The 15,286-nt window shown below is 45.3% G+C and overlaps 1 protein-coding gene across 1 annotated transcript in view; it reads left to right on the top strand.

The window, feature by feature from the left end:
* The first annotated feature begins 356 nt into the window (after positions 1 to 356).
* Positions 357 to 15,286, top strand: part of LOC309527675 (hyaluronidase-4-like) — a 33,576-nt gene continuing 18,646 nt past the window's right edge. The window contains exon 1 of the mRNA XM_082214542.1: positions 357 to 466. Coding sequence (XP_082070668.1) covers positions 432 to 466 — 35 coding nt within the window. The 5' untranslated portion in view covers positions 357 to 431. The remainder of the gene's footprint in view (positions 467 to 15,286) is intronic.

The following is a 15,286-nucleotide window of genomic DNA, read 5'->3' as shown; positions in this document are numbered from 1 at the left end:
AATTCAGGTTTGAAGCTTTCAGTGCACAACTTTCCTGGCAGGCAGCCCCATTTATTTTAGGAAGCAACCACCCCGGGCAAAAGCCATCGAGGCACCTGTAACTGCCACCTTATTTTCCCCTTGATCTTCTTCTGTGACTGCCTCCTTCCCTTTCCCCATGTCCCACCCTCGAGTTCAGGAGCCTTTTCCTGCTTACTCAGAGATGAGTCACAGGTGAAGACATCGCTAAGCTGTTCCCAGAAGCTGCAACTTCTGACGACTCCCGGGCGTGAGCGGGCAGGGTTCGCGGCCAGGTGAGGCGGTGGGCGGGGCCGGTGCTGGGTGGGCGGGGCCAGCAGGTGAGGGGCGGTCCTGTGCCCTCCTCCCCCAGGTAAGCGGCGCCGGGGGATCCGGCGGGACTCAGGCGGCGTCAGGCAGCGGTCCAGCCCTGGATGCCTGGACGGGGAGAGATGAGGACGCGGCAAAGGTACGTTTGCGTCGCGGCGTCTGCTGGGTTGGGAAGCCCAAGCCGGTCCTTCCTATCTCTTGGGAGCGGAAACCTCCCCGCTCCCTTCCTCTCTCGAGTTTCTCAGTGACTCCTTTGTTTGCAAAGACTTCGGGCAATACAAATACCAGCGTCCTCTTGGGAGCTGAGTTCAAATCCAAGGGGTTGCTGTTCTACTTGTTGAAATGGGTCTCGGTGGGCTTCGAGCGTTGCTTTGTGGTGGGTCAACTTTTTGGAGACCTCTTCCTCTTCCTCCGCCTGCATTTCCACTTCCTTCCTGCCTTCCCCGGGGCTGCTTTTCCCAAGGAGCCCCTTCTCCCCGCTCCCCGGGTCTTTCCCTTCCTGGGGTGTAGATCCAGGTGTGTAGGTCCGCTAGCGCCGCGCCCTTTGACATTTGCATATCTTAGCCCGAGAGCAGCAACTCCCTTATCGCCTCTCAAGATCGCGGCGACTGAAAGGGGCTGGGGTGAGGGGCGGGAGAGAGAGAAGGAGACACGAATGAAGCCCACCCACCCCTCAGTTTGCTTCTGGAATCAACTGGCAAAATCAACGGGGGGGGGGCATCGTAGCAACCTGTTGAGTCTCTGCCCTGCCCATCAACTCCACCCTAGGTATTTCTTTATCTGTGCTTGATAGTTGGGAAGATTGCCATTCTATAGAGAAAAAATTCACCCCATCTCTTCTGAATATTGATGGTTCCCGACCACAGCACCTGAACCTTGGTGTGTGTGTGTTTAAGTCTTGTTTTAGTGAAGACACCCTAAAGCTGTTGGGTAGGCTTTGTATGCTAGCTGAATTTCAAACATGTACTGGTTGCCTGTGCATCATGTTGTACCCATTACTGAAATGACCAAGCCTACTCAATAATGTCCTGATTCAGTCAAGCAAAGATGGCCCTTGATGTCCCTTCCAACTCTGCAATTCAGTGATTCTAAGATGGGGTTTGCAGGTACCTTCTCTCATCTGGGCACTGGGCAGACCAGACCTCCTTAGCTTCAGCAAAGTGGTGACCTCATGTGCCTTGAGCACAGATACCTTGGGGGAAACTTGGATACGTAATACCCATTTCCCTCTCCAGAGTTCCTTCTGTGCCAATCCTTACATGCTGTCCTTATTCAAGTGTCCTCTCTTAAAATACTTCCGTGGCAAATACTCAAGGAGGAGGGGTGGGGGGAAACCTTCCTAAAAACCCAGCATTTCTTTTCCTTCATTATGCAACCCCCAGGACTGCAGTTGATCTGCCAATCAGATTTTTATTTGCAGTTTACAAAGGGTTTGCAGCAGCTGTGTGGAGCTTGCTGTGTAGAAGATGTTGTGGATGACATCAGCTGAATGATTTGTGGTGGCTTTTGCCATCACTGAGTGCAGGGCATGGAGTGGAACGGTTTGTCTGCCCCAACACACCATGTACAGAGAGAGTGCCCTTTTCAGTGAAGTGCCCAAAGCTGATCGACATGTGACATCCGCAGGTATCTTGAGCTCATGCAGCTGGCCTGGGCGTCACCAGGAGCTGCCTGAAAACTGCTACTGCTCTAAGCACAAGGTTCTTATGTGCACAGATGTGCACTAAGGATTATGGACTGTGGAGTTCATGGAGTGTGCTGGACCAGCTTAGACAAAAGTTCCACTTGACCCCTCAGGCATGGTGATAGCTAAAGTCAGCTTCTGTCGGATATGAGCTTGCTTGTCTGACTTCTCCCCGTGATGATCAAAAACCCTTCCTATCAAGATAAGCAGACCTGCCAACATTCTCTCTAGCTCTTTGGGAAATGGGCTGAAACACAAGTTTTACTGGCTAAAAAACTATTCACTCTAATCTTAGGTATTTATTGCTAGTATCATTGCCTGGTGGTATACTATAATCAGCTGAAAATGGTGACTATAACTGCAACGGTTATGAATGTAGATGGTTATGAACAGAAATGATCCTGCCAAATTGAGCCTTGTTTCCATTTTAGTGCATTGTCAACTGGCAGCAGCTCTCCAGGGTGTTAAAGCAGAAAGGTGGTTTTGTCCTCAACAGTCACCCAAATTTCTAGCCAAACTACAGACAGAGGCAGGCGCCGCATGTGAGCTTCACGGCTTAGCAGGGATTCAAACCCCGGTCGCCGAGGTCCCAGTCTGACAATCTAGCCATGACACCACACTGGCCGCATTTGTGGACATAGTCTAAGTATTAAACTACATGTGATGGCAGCAGATCATGTACAGACCCCTTTTACTCTGATTCCCCTCCCCAATTTGGAGCAATTTAACCACAGCTGTAGAAGCGGCCATGCAAACATGCCCCCTTTCTTCCTCTCCCCATATAAACTCTGTGATTGGGGCAAATCCATGTTTTAAACACATGAATCTATTGCTGCCATGTGTACTTTGAGGCTTAACTGCTCTTTTGATCCATAAATACTCCTTAGTGCAGGAATGCAAGCATTCACAGGCATTTTACAATATACAGTATATATAACGTTATAGTCCTTTAACAACCTCGCTAAGCCAGGTTAATGCAAGCAATTTTATCATGAATGAGAACAGGCTTACAATCTGGGTGTGCATCTGTTACTTTTCTTGTATTGGTTTAAGAGAGGAAACAAGTTGACTGTTAGATTTGTCTCCCACAAATTGCTGTACCTGTTCTGTTCTGTGAGTAATGAACACATCATTGTTTATGTTTTAAAAGAAGCCTGAAATGATAAAAATATTTATAACTCGAGTAAGAAATTAGTATTTTGGGATATGCTCAAGGAAAAACCTGGTACCTTTTGAAAAAGTGCTGAAAAAATGTTTTGTGCAGTCTTCTGAAATGTAATCGGCCATCTGCCAGATGAGACCCAGACCTGGAAACTGCTAGATAACAGCAAGGCAGGCTGATTGAGCGGAGTGTTTCAACATTTGAGCTTATGAATCCAGCTGTTTAAATCATTGCAGGATTTGTTTAGCTAGGAACATGAAATTATGATGTCAGTTTGCTAATCCAGAGTGAGTGCTCTTTCCTGATGCATAACCTAAATATATCTGCATGAATTCATTTTCTGGAGAAGTAGGCATGCTTAGGAGAGCTTGATATTTAAGGGAAGATCGGTTAGCAGTACCGCCTCAAGCTGGAGAATATTATTTGGAGATTAGTGTCAGCTGCTACCAAGGGCAAAACTAAACTGACTGTAGCAGCATTGTAGTCTTTGCTACATGGGTGGAAATCTACAGCAAATGAATGCTAGGCAGCTATTCCAGACTGAAACCAATTTGACCTGAAATCCAACTGAAATCTGCTGTTGTCATATGTGCTCAGAATTGCCTCCCTGTTCTGTCCTTTGCACGGATCCTTTAATGTTCAACGGATTCTATACTGCCTTTTATGGTTTGTTTACTTCCACGCATGTCAAAAGTGCCTTGCAGTGCAATTAGAGATGTCAAAACAGTTCAGAGAATGGGGTTCATTATCATGGTCTCCTGTGGATGGCTGCCTCTGCAACTAAGCCAAAAGAGGAGGAAGAAAGAAAAGGAGCTGTTGTACAGTACAAGCGCAGCCCATTAATTCCTCCGTGATGGTGCTAGACAACTGAAATGTGGCCATTTTTCTTAATAGGAAATTTTGAATTGGATGCAGGACACAAAGCTACCTCTTCTAGCTGCTCTTTATATGTGGGATGCTTCACTAGAACCTAGTTCTGATGGAAAAGTTCACTGCAACTAGGGAGTTCTGCATGCGTTCCTTCGCACGTATCCACATTTTCACCTACAGCTGATAGTCAGCCTTGGGCTCCTTTTCCCCTATCAACTCACAACAGGTTCTCGGGGCTGGATAGGCCAGTCCTAAACCTGTATACACAGCAGGAAGTTGTAATGAGTTCAGTGGGATGCAGTTTCTAGTAAGCATATGGTTAGGATTGCAACTTGACTCTATTGGGTAAGGACAAGGAGAAAAACAGGCTAGCTTGGGCTTGTTTATGGATTAGGGTGAAACTTTCCACTTTCTAATAATCTTGCCTTTCTAAGATAAATTAGAGCCAAACTAGACACGCCACATAGCTCTCCCTTTTACAGTTGGTTTTACAAAATAAATAGCAAGTGTGTTTCCTCTCATTGTGAATGGCAGGTGTAGTTTGTGTGTGTGTGTGAGTGTGTGTGTGTGTGTGTGTGTGTGTGTGAGAGAGAGAGAGAGAGAGAGAGAGAGAGAGAGAGAGAGAATCTATTGGATCCCATGAATCTTTGATGTGGATGATTATCCCATTTCTGCAAGGAGGAGCTGCCAACATGTGACAAAACCTCAACAGGAAATGGTCTAACCCTGACAGCAGACTTATTTCGGCTCGCACTATATGCAGATCCTTTCTCCCACACCTTGAGGCAAAGACAAAATAGAGGATTGTATTCTCCTCTACGCATTGGGCCAGTAACAAATGAGAGGGCCCTATGGTTGTCATGGATGCCATGAAGTCTCAAGTCTGCCCATCTAAGGCAGCCTTGGAGTGAATGTTGAAGACCCACAGGATAAATGTCTTACAGTTCTCCAATATCACAACTGTTACTTGCTAGTACTCTACCAGTTATGTTTAGTCAATGCTTGTTGATGTATATTTTGATACATCAGTGTCGGTGGCTGGTAGGCAGGAGGAAAGGCTTTGCAGAGAACCTTGTATAGTAAAGGATAAACGCATCTCTCTCTCTGTCTCTCCTTTGAAAATTGCACATAGAAAGCTTTGGGCTTCTGGTGTTGTTTACTTATTCTCTGGGCCATTTCAAAATAATTTTTTTACCAGGGTGTCCACTGCCCACCTACAATGAAGCCATGTTAGATTGATACTCAACAGATGTAGGTTCACTCACACTCTGAGGCTGGCAATACAAGGAGTGGAAGCAAGCAGCAGAGAATCATTCAGGGTCTTTTTGAGCTTTTACTGCAGGAAGCAACTGAGCAAGGGGAAGGTTTCTGGGCACTGCACCAGTGGCAGCCTTAGAACGCACCTGTGCAGACAGCACCAGTTTCTCCGAGGCACAGAAATCAGTCAGGAATAGCTGCATAGAGAAGAGCTCTCACTTTCAAGTCTCTTCCTACTCCCACCCCACTAAGAACAACTGTGGAGGATTTGGATGAGGGGAAGTACAGGATGTTTCCAATGTCCCCACCAGTTCTCATAAAATCATATCACTTCTTGGTGTGCAGTAGCACCTGGGGCACCTAGCTAATGCCACAGAAACTGTGCCCACAAACAAAGTCACACAGCAAGAAGGTCCAGCGCTGAGGGCCTTCTGGCAGATCCCTTCCTGCGAGAAGTGAGGTTACAGGGAATCAGGCAGAGGGCCTTCTTGGTAGTGGCGTCTGCCCTGTGGAACACCCTCCTATCAGTTGTCAAGGAAAGAAACAACTATCTGACTTTTAGAAGACATCTGAAGGCAGCCCTGTTTAGGGAAGCTGTACACTGTATTGTGTTTTTAATATTCGGTTGGGAGTCACCCAGAGTGGCTGGGGAAACCCAGTCAGATGGGCGGGGTGGAATTGATAAATTACCATTATTATTATTAACAATAACATTACTACTACTATTATTAGTGAATCCCGCCCTTCCAATTAACATTTAAAGGTTCTCCCTAGACCTGAAATTTTAGCAGGTTTCTTATCTAGGGTACCTTTCTCATGTCTGCTGTTTTCAGACTAGTTTTCCTCATAACAAAAAAGGAGAACCGATTACTCCCTTTTTTAACTAACCTCAAAACTGTAAACACCATCCTCACAGGAAAACCATGGCAGTTATTCACCACCTTGGAAGGGTCTATGATGCCTGAAAACTCCATCAAATTCTGCCAAAAAAAAGTACAGATGTGATGCTGATAATACCAAGGTTACAAGTTTGACTCCCCAATATGGGACAGCTCCCTCCCTCCCTCTGTGCATCTGAAGAAGGCCAGCTGAGAAAGGAACATGGGAAACAACCCTCAACCTGGGCAAACCTCAAGTTGTTTTACAATCTCTCCCTGCAATTGTGTGAAGGAGATTCCCCAGGCAGCTGCATTTCTCGATATTTATTAGCTAGCATTCTGCATCACAAAGGGAATCATCAGGCACACAAAGGTAGTGGAGATGTCCTTGGTTGCAATCTATTTGGAGGAAATTATTCCATTCTTCCATTCTGCTTTGCATGACTGTGCTCTCCAGGGTGGCCTCTTTTAAGAGTTACTGGCCACAAGAAAGCCCTGTAGTCCTTCCCTTTGGTATTTTTATTTGTCAGGAATCTCTAATCTATGGGAGCTGTGCTCCTTTCCTTCCTGAAGAGAACACCAGTTGCTCCTATTTTGCTGTAGCAGGGCCTGCAAAACAGGGAAGGCTAGTCTTGATTTTTCCCCCATTTAAAAATATTTATTTTATTACTTATTCCATAAAATGTATACACCGCTTGACTGTTAAAAAGCAGCAACAACCTCAAAGTAGCTTACAAAAATATAACACCAAAAAAGTTAGGCATTTCCCCCCAGGACATTAAAACATATAAGAAGTTAAAATACTAAAAGCAGATTAAAATTCACATCAGCATTTCTAAGCATCTGGGTAGGCCTGTCTAAACAGGAATGTTTTTCGCTGTACTCCTGATGCTCCATCATCAGGGTCTAATGATGGAGTTCTTGCTATGTTCTGTTCACTTCCCTTGTTTCCCAGCCTGTGTGTGTGTGTGTAAGACTCTTAACTGAGACATTCTTCTGGTATATACTCATAGAATCACAGAATTGGAAAAGACCATGGGGGTCATCTAGTCCAAACCCCTGCAATACAGAAATCTTTTGCCCAACGTGGGGGCTTGAACCTATGACCTTGAGATGAAGAGTCTAGCTAATGCCGCATTCATAAGATCCAACCCTTGTACTCTGCACAATTAATTAATCTGGAAAAAAGAACTATCCCTGATATTGTATATTCTATCAAAAATTGAATTAAAATCTTGATGAACTTTGAGGTTAACCAAATTCCCAAATATTTAATTTTTTTAACTACTTTTATGCTCGTTTGTTGTTGCATCTTATCTACCATTTCTTTATCCATATTTTTAATTAACATTTTTGTCTTTTTTATATTTAATTTAAAACCTGCTACTTGTCCAAATTCTTCAATTTCCTCTAATCCTTTCTTAGCACTGACTAACGGTTCTTCTGTTGTTAGTACCAAGTCATCGGCAAAGGCTTTAACTTTATGTTCCTTTCTTCGGACTGCAATTTTTAAAACTTCTTCTGTTTTCCTTATCCTCATCAGGAGGACTTCGAGTACCGATATGAATAGTAGTGGTGACAATGGACACCCTTCAGGGTCATCAAGTTTTAGGAATAGCTTGTCATGGCTTTGTGTAGAACTATCACACCTGTAACCTGTATTCCAGCGGCAAAGGAAAATGGCTGTGGAAAAGCTGACAAAGAGCCATCACTTTTTCTTATTTTCCAAAAGCTGGCTGTTTTTGCTTCTTTTGATCACCACATATTTTCTGATTTCCAGAGATGTCCCCCAACTTATCAAGAGCCCAGCTGGAACAACTGCATATACTTTGAAATTTGCTAGCCAAATCAGAGACAATCAGCTTGATTTTCATTTTGCAACTATATTCTAGAACCATCAGGCTAGAACCCCCTTTGGCTTTACTGAAACGATAGTTCAAGATGGTGGGTACCTGAATGAGGAGGAATTGCTCAGCTGCCAGCGCTGGGTATGGGACAAATGTTAACATTACAGTTTTCAAGTGGTAACCTGCATGTCAGTGCAAAAATCTATCAAGCGCCAGCTCCTCTCCGCTTGGTACATGTTAATGAAAAAGCTGCAGGGGGTATTCCTGCCGCTGAACAACACATTATATGTGTGCCAAGTTAATCAAAGGGAATTGCTTTTGTTCTGATGAAGCTATAAATAAATAACGAATGCACATCTGGCCAAATTTAAATTAGGAATAGTTTTGGATCAAATATAGTTGAGTGCATTTGCCTGGGACTCCTTTGGGATGTCAAGGATTCAGTTAAGGCAGTTTTTATCATGGAGAGCTGGTGAAACGTAAGAAATCGTCTCTTATACTGCCAAAGCCCTGAGGTCCAATAATTGGGTGCAAAGTAGTGTATTGAGGAAGGAGGGGGGAATGGCATGACTTGCACTTTGAATTAAGGAGAAGAATGTTCCTGAGCATATGCTCAGGCACGAAATGCGGCCTTAAGAGCAGAGGCGAGCGCACAAATTCACACAAAAATCCACTCCTGCCCCTCCACCCCAAGTCTGATGTCAGCAACCTAAGTGGGGAGGAAGCCATTTTGTTCCTGCTGTTGTGAAATCATCCGGCAACAGAAGCCCCTGACGCCCTCCTTGAATTTGCTACCACAAGATGTAGTGATGACCACCAACTTGGTTTAAAACAAATTCATGGAGGATTAATCAACCACGCATTACAAGTGACGGTGGGTAAATATTGGCTCCCATTATCACTGTCGACATGCCTCTGAATAATGGGGAACGAGAATGGGAGAGGGGGGGCCTATTGCATTCATGGCAGGCTTTTTGTATCTGGATGGGTTACTAGGCTGGCCTAGATGGGCCTTTGGTCTGATCCAACAGAGTCCTTCTTACATTCTTACTTGCCAGTCCTACTGCAAACCACCCAGTCAATCCCAATCTATGTTCTACCCACCCCTGACCAGGGCTGCAACTCAACTTCTTTTCTAGCCTTCCTGCCTGAGACTTGTCAATGGAGTGAACCTGGGACATTCAGCATCCAAGACATGTGCCTCTGGCCCTGAACTCCGGCCCTTTTGCCTACTCTTTGTAAAGCTAAGCATACTAAGTTAAATCTAAGCTCCCTGATTCAAACTGCACTACGGCCGCTGATGATGTGCCAAACCTTGGGGAAAGCAGATACAGGGATGCTGCAAATTGGAAGAATAACTGAGCAAACTTATGCGAAGTGTTTAGATTGCTCCAAAATGTAACATTAACACTAAATATTATCATAATCCATTAGCTAAATTAATCGTACTGTTTGTATAGCAGGTGGCATTTTCCATTGTGTTTTTAAAAGGGGATAGTGGCGCTGTTTCCTCCCCCCCACTTTTTGGATTCCATTGGAGGAAAAGCAGCAGCAGCCCTGGAGTAGTTCTTGGATTCTTGCGGCTTCAAACTACCTCTGCTGAACTTGTACTGTACATTCCTTCTCTCCCCCACTTCCACGTCTTCCGCTGTCGAAAATGTTTTGAAGTCTGTTTTGCTTCACGAGAACCGTGAGCAAATTGGGTACCCAAGGGAAAAAACCAAATAGCTACCGTTTCGATCTTGCTGGATTGTGAAACGAACCACAGCAGGTGGGATGGGACTGTATATGCTTTGGGAAATTGCAATTCCCAACGGTTCATGGGGATTCTCATTTAACTCAGCATATTCAAGAGCTGCTTTCGGAGGCAAAGCTTTGGAATGAGCGCCGTCCCAGCAGAGCCAAATTATCACCAGCCTTTTAGCCTGAGTCTCGACAGTTGAGGACCAGGGGAAACTATCTGGTGAAATGAAAGACTTTGGGGTTGGCAGCAGCACTTGCTAGCCTCCAGATGTCTGCCTGTCGCTTGCCAGTATTTGTGACAGTCAAGCCATCTGCACTGATAACTGCGAGAACTACAGGAAGACAACAGGAATGTAAAATGTTGACAGATCTCGTACGAGATGGGTTCTGTGCCATTTAATTGTTGCATGGGATGGAGTTTTGTAGCAGGCTGGGTTTTCTGCCATAGTTAAGGTAAGAGAAATTACATCTGTCAAAGTTCTCCTTTGTACACAACTGTTAACAGGTACAGGAGCCTTATCATATGTAGAATTGGCAACTTAAAGTGTGCCTCCCCATACATCCGTAGTGAATCTTCTAACTTGTTAGTATTAATTAGCTGGTTTAAACCAATCATCCTCACCAACCTAACTGTTTCTGTGTTATAGTCTTGGCCCTAAATTTCTTAATACGGTTCAGGAAAAGAGCTGGTCCAAAGTGCAGATTTTTCTATCCTTGCACTCATTTTAATAACTCTCTTGATTCACCATGTTGCAATTTCTTGTGATTCTTCTGTAGAGTGTGACTCCTTGTTTTCTGATCAGAATAACCAAGAAGCTGTTTGGGTCAGGTTTCCCCAATTCTCTCATATGCTAGATATCCTTTGGGATTAGCAAACTGAGCAGGACACATAGTCGAAGTGCTGTTTCAGTTATGCCTATGCCTGGGTTCGCACCCACACACTTTTGTCACGCTCGCTTTGTTTTGTTACTTGACGTTCCAGAACAGACCACTTCCTGTTTTTCCTACAACTGCTGGAGTGGCAAGCTCGGGTTTTTAATTAAAGAGTAAATTTGAACAATTGCTCGCATACACCAAACCACCGCCGCACAAGGATTTGCAGAGTATATACATGCTTTTGGAGAATAGGCACCAGGCACACATTCACTGTTTAAGCATAAGTAACTCACCCTTTTGCATTTCCACTGAAGCTGTGCACAAATACTGATGCCTAACGGGACTGGCTCTACCATTAGGCAGAGGAAAGTGGCAGCCTTGAGCAGCTGATTTGGGTTGTGTCAGGAAAAGGCAGCAAATTGTCAGCTATTTAATTTATTATGACTGCGCTTTTACTGCCAAGGAGGCACTTGTGGGATTCTCTGCCTCAGGTGCCAAAATAACTTGGCCCCTCTTTGGTGATATGAACCGTGACCAGTGGGGAGGGGTTTCCATTTGTTGCTTCACCTCAGGCAGCAAAATGTCATGGTCTGGCCCTGATCACTAGCTGAGATATGGGCTATCCTTCCTTGTGCCAGCATGACAGATTGTAGAAAAATCAGCCACTCTGGAAACTCACACTGATCTGTGTAACAACCTGTGTAACAAGAGAATATTAAACTGAGGGGGAAAGGGGGTGGGGGAGACCCAATATTTTAAGGAGGTTTAGAGAAGCATGCTTATGCTCAACTATTTGGTCTGTCAATCTTTCAGCCTGGTGGTGTTTGCTTCACTGATTTCCTGTGTTTAGCCACCAGGTGAAGCAAGGTAGACTAAAATGCTGTCATAATGTATTCATTCATGCTTTGGGTTGCTTTTTGGGTTGCTGTTATGCGTTGAAGAGAGGCAGCAGAGCAGTTAGGTAACTTTAGACTCTGGACTCTATTGTCTTCCACTCACCGCCTCTGTAAATAATATGGTATGGTGTATTGATAAACCACCTTTTAGCCCCAAAGAAATATAGAAGAAAGGTACAATACATAAAAGACATAAATGAAAACCATATAAAATAGCTGTTGTTCTCACTGAGGTTTTTTATGCATTGTATTTTTCTGTATTACTTTGCTATGGTAATGTGTATTACTTCAGAATGTCCTAAGCCAGTCCTAAGTTCTGTGTGCTTTATGGGGGGGGGGCTACTCATTCTGCAGAGTGAGGCCCTGGATTTCTGCCCCAGAGTCTCTTGCCCAATAGGCACCACTGCAGGGGAGGGATGCACCTTTCTTCCTGTTGTGGTGGAGCAAACTATGATTCGCCACTAATGGAGTATAACACCATGGCATGTGCTGGGAATCTCTGGCAGAGCCATTTGACCACTCCTCTCCCTCTATGCTGCACTGTTCTTTCCCTCCAACCAGATGGCACCTGATGCCTCGGGGGACTGGCAATGGGCTAAGGTAGCCTTTAGTCCAAGCGCCGTTTCTCTGATCCAGACAGCCAGTGGTGAAATATCTGGCCATTGTTTCCTGTCAGCTTTGCTTCAGTTGCCTACTTGAAATTCGTTGGAAGGTTTGGGCTTGATTCCCACCCTGCACCATTTGGTCCTCCCAGAAATGCTAAGGCATGGAGGCAGTTTTGAAACTGAACTCTGGAAAGACATTCCATTTAAGTAGGTCCCAGGGTCAGAAAGCAATATAAAAGTGGGGTTGTAGTTAGTTTCCGGTGCCAGTCTGGGACATTTTGCTCCCAGAAGCAGCGGGGTCTTCTCCCTCACCCCCACCCCACCAGGGCCAACACTTTCAAATCTATACCTTGGCTTTCTAGAGCAGATTCAGTAGCCTTTCTTGCTCTGCACCTCTGTTTAGGTGTACCTGAGAAGAGCCCTGCTAAGTCAGTCTAGTCCTGCATCCCGTTATGCACGGTGGCCAACCAGATACTACTAGGGATCCCACAAGTAGGGCATGAAGGCGACCTCTCTGGTTACCTAATCCTAACATGTGCAGTAGCTCTGAGAGAATCTACCTCCAGAATATTCCTCCTTTTGGGACCATCCTATGAATGATCTACTGTTTCTGGAGAGGGTAGGGGCAACCTATAAAAGACTGTCTGACACATTCCCAAGACAACCTCATTGCCGTGCATTAGCAGAAGAGCAGTGTAAGCTTGTTTGGGCTCATGAATTCTAGACAAATATTTCCCTTTAAAAAACATACATTCCAATTCTTATCTTAACTGATCCTGGGACTTAGAGTCTCAGACCTGTTGTCAGAGTTGGCCCACATGAGGCAAGGTGAGGCAATCGCCTAGGGTGGCAGGACCCACAGGGACAGCAGATCCTGGTGTAGATCTTTATTCCTGTCTCCATGGTTTCTGATGTAGATTTCCACTCACCCCTTCTTCCCTGACAGGGTGTGTGTGTATGTGATTATGTAGTTTGCTTCAGGCTCCAAATGCCTTAGGCCAGGCATTGGTAGATCCCTGAATGTCTGTGGTAGATCACTGGTACATCACTGGCTCCCCCAAAGAAACTCAAAAAGTTTGCCCTGCACCCCTAAGAAACTGTGCTCAACAACTTTGACCTGAACCCCCAAAAAGGGGGTTCACTGCCAGTTTGAGTAGAGCACAGTCTCTTGGGAGTTGGCCATCCCTGTAATGCCACCCTCTCCAAAGTTTGCAAGTTAAGACGCCGCCTAGCACTCCTGTTCCGAACTGGCATCGCAGTCTATTCACTTTGGAACTTGGGAGCCACTGTCTCTCTTGGCAGCCCCGCGGGGTCCCTTTGCACATCACAGCTGTTTTGGGGTTGTAAAAGGCATCGGAGCAAAGGAAAACCAGGGAGCTACAAAGGGCAAGGCTGCTGCCGTCTGCTCAGAGAGGCTGTGAGGACAGGACAAAAGTGTCTGCCGCTGCCCGCCCGTCCTTTCTCACGGGGTCGAGCGCAGGCGAGCTTTCTGTTTGACTGAATGAGCACACACGGCACTCCAGCACGAGGTTAGCCTGGAGGAGGTGCTCACAATAAACACAGCTGTCCACAGAGCACACAGACATGGGCTGTACCACTTCAGATGCAGGGGAGAGCAGCCACAGGTAGTTCCCCCTCCCTTCCGGGTCTCTTGGTCTAGGGAACCACCTCCTGGGTGTCTCTGAGCACAAAACTGATGTGCAAATGCATCTGGCAGGGATGCAGGCGAGAGGCACTGAGGCACCCTGAGCAGCCTGAGCAAAGAGAGGGCTTGGTCCTAGCCAGAGGGGACCCACTGAGGGCGCTGGCTTAGCAGGTGCCCTCATCTTTCAGCTCTGAGCCTGACTCTTAAGAGGCAGACAGAGCACTGGAGGGGCCAGGAGGAGGTGGCTCGGTCCCATGGCTGCAAAACTCTTCAGGTAGGTGCCCCCCCCCACATGTTTTCTTTTGTTTGGCTGAGCAGTTGTTTTGGTATTGTTCTTTGGAAAAGAGGTGGGAAATCCATTAGGGCTGCGCTGGAAATTCACCTGTCAGAGCTAGCAGCAGCCAGAGAGAGCCTCGTCCTTAATCCAACCGCTCACATGGACACTGGGGGTGAGTGGGGGAGGTTTGAAGTCATGAATTGCAGAGGTGCAAGTTTGCCACAGGCTCTTTGGTCTTCTGGAAGCCTGCCTTTTAAAATCAGAGTGGGTTCCCATTTCTCTTCATTCGTAAAAGTGGCTGATGGAATGAAGACACAGAAGGGGCTTGGCGGATTAAAGCTTTCTGCTTCTGATGCAAGCAGCCAGGATATCTGAAGCCTTTGGGAAATTGCTGCTTCCTTGCTTTTAAAGTATCTGTACTTTCCCTCTACTCCTATAGTCTAATGTTGGAACATCCAGGAAAGAGAATCTATGTCTCACTTTCTGATCGCATTCTTTCTGTGGCTCGTCCTACTGCTTATTTAATGGGTAATTGTAGTTTGTAGAGCTTCTGGAATTTTATGTGACTTCCTTCCCTTTGAAATGCAATTGTTAAATGACTGAGGTGAAATAGCCTGCCTCTTATTTGCCATGTAATGCATAAGAACGAGGGAGAACAATTCTTACATACACACACGCCTTACTTGCGTCCTCCTATAAACAATTTGGTAAACAGCTCCAATTTTTAAAAGCAGTTTTAAATGTTTAAACTGTAGCATTATTCTGAGTAAATTCCTGTTTTGTAGTGTTAATTTCTCTGCCTTTTACTTCAGAGGGAGACCAGAATCTATGAAAATAAAATACAAACTTCACGGGACCCTCATTTACAGACATGGAGATGCTTAGCATTACTTAAGTGTGCCCCCCTCACTTTCATGGAATTCAATGCATCCCTTGCTTAAAAAATTGATAATTGAATATTTGTTATTTATATTCTTGCAAGCCCAGAAAATGCTGGAAAGGTGTGAAGAATAAATAGAATGTGATGGTGGTGAGAGGAGTAAACTGAGAAAGAAAGCAAAATGTTTTCAAAGGCATCAAATGTATCTTGTTTTTTCTTTCTTCTTTGCATTACACCGGTGATCCTGCTCTGTTTGACATGTGTGGTTGCACGAGTCCTTAACCTTTGCTGGATCATGTCCTAATTTATTCTTTAGCAAGCAATTTCAAAGCACTCATC

Source organism: Podarcis vaucheri (genome assembly GCF_965113315.1).
Source record: "Podarcis vaucheri genome assembly, chromosome: 2".
Taxonomy (NCBI): Eukaryota; Metazoa; Chordata; class Lepidosauria; order Squamata; family Lacertidae; genus Podarcis; species Podarcis vaucheri.
The sequence above is the reverse complement of the archived record's forward strand: the minus strand, read 5'-3'. Positions and strand labels throughout refer to the sequence as shown.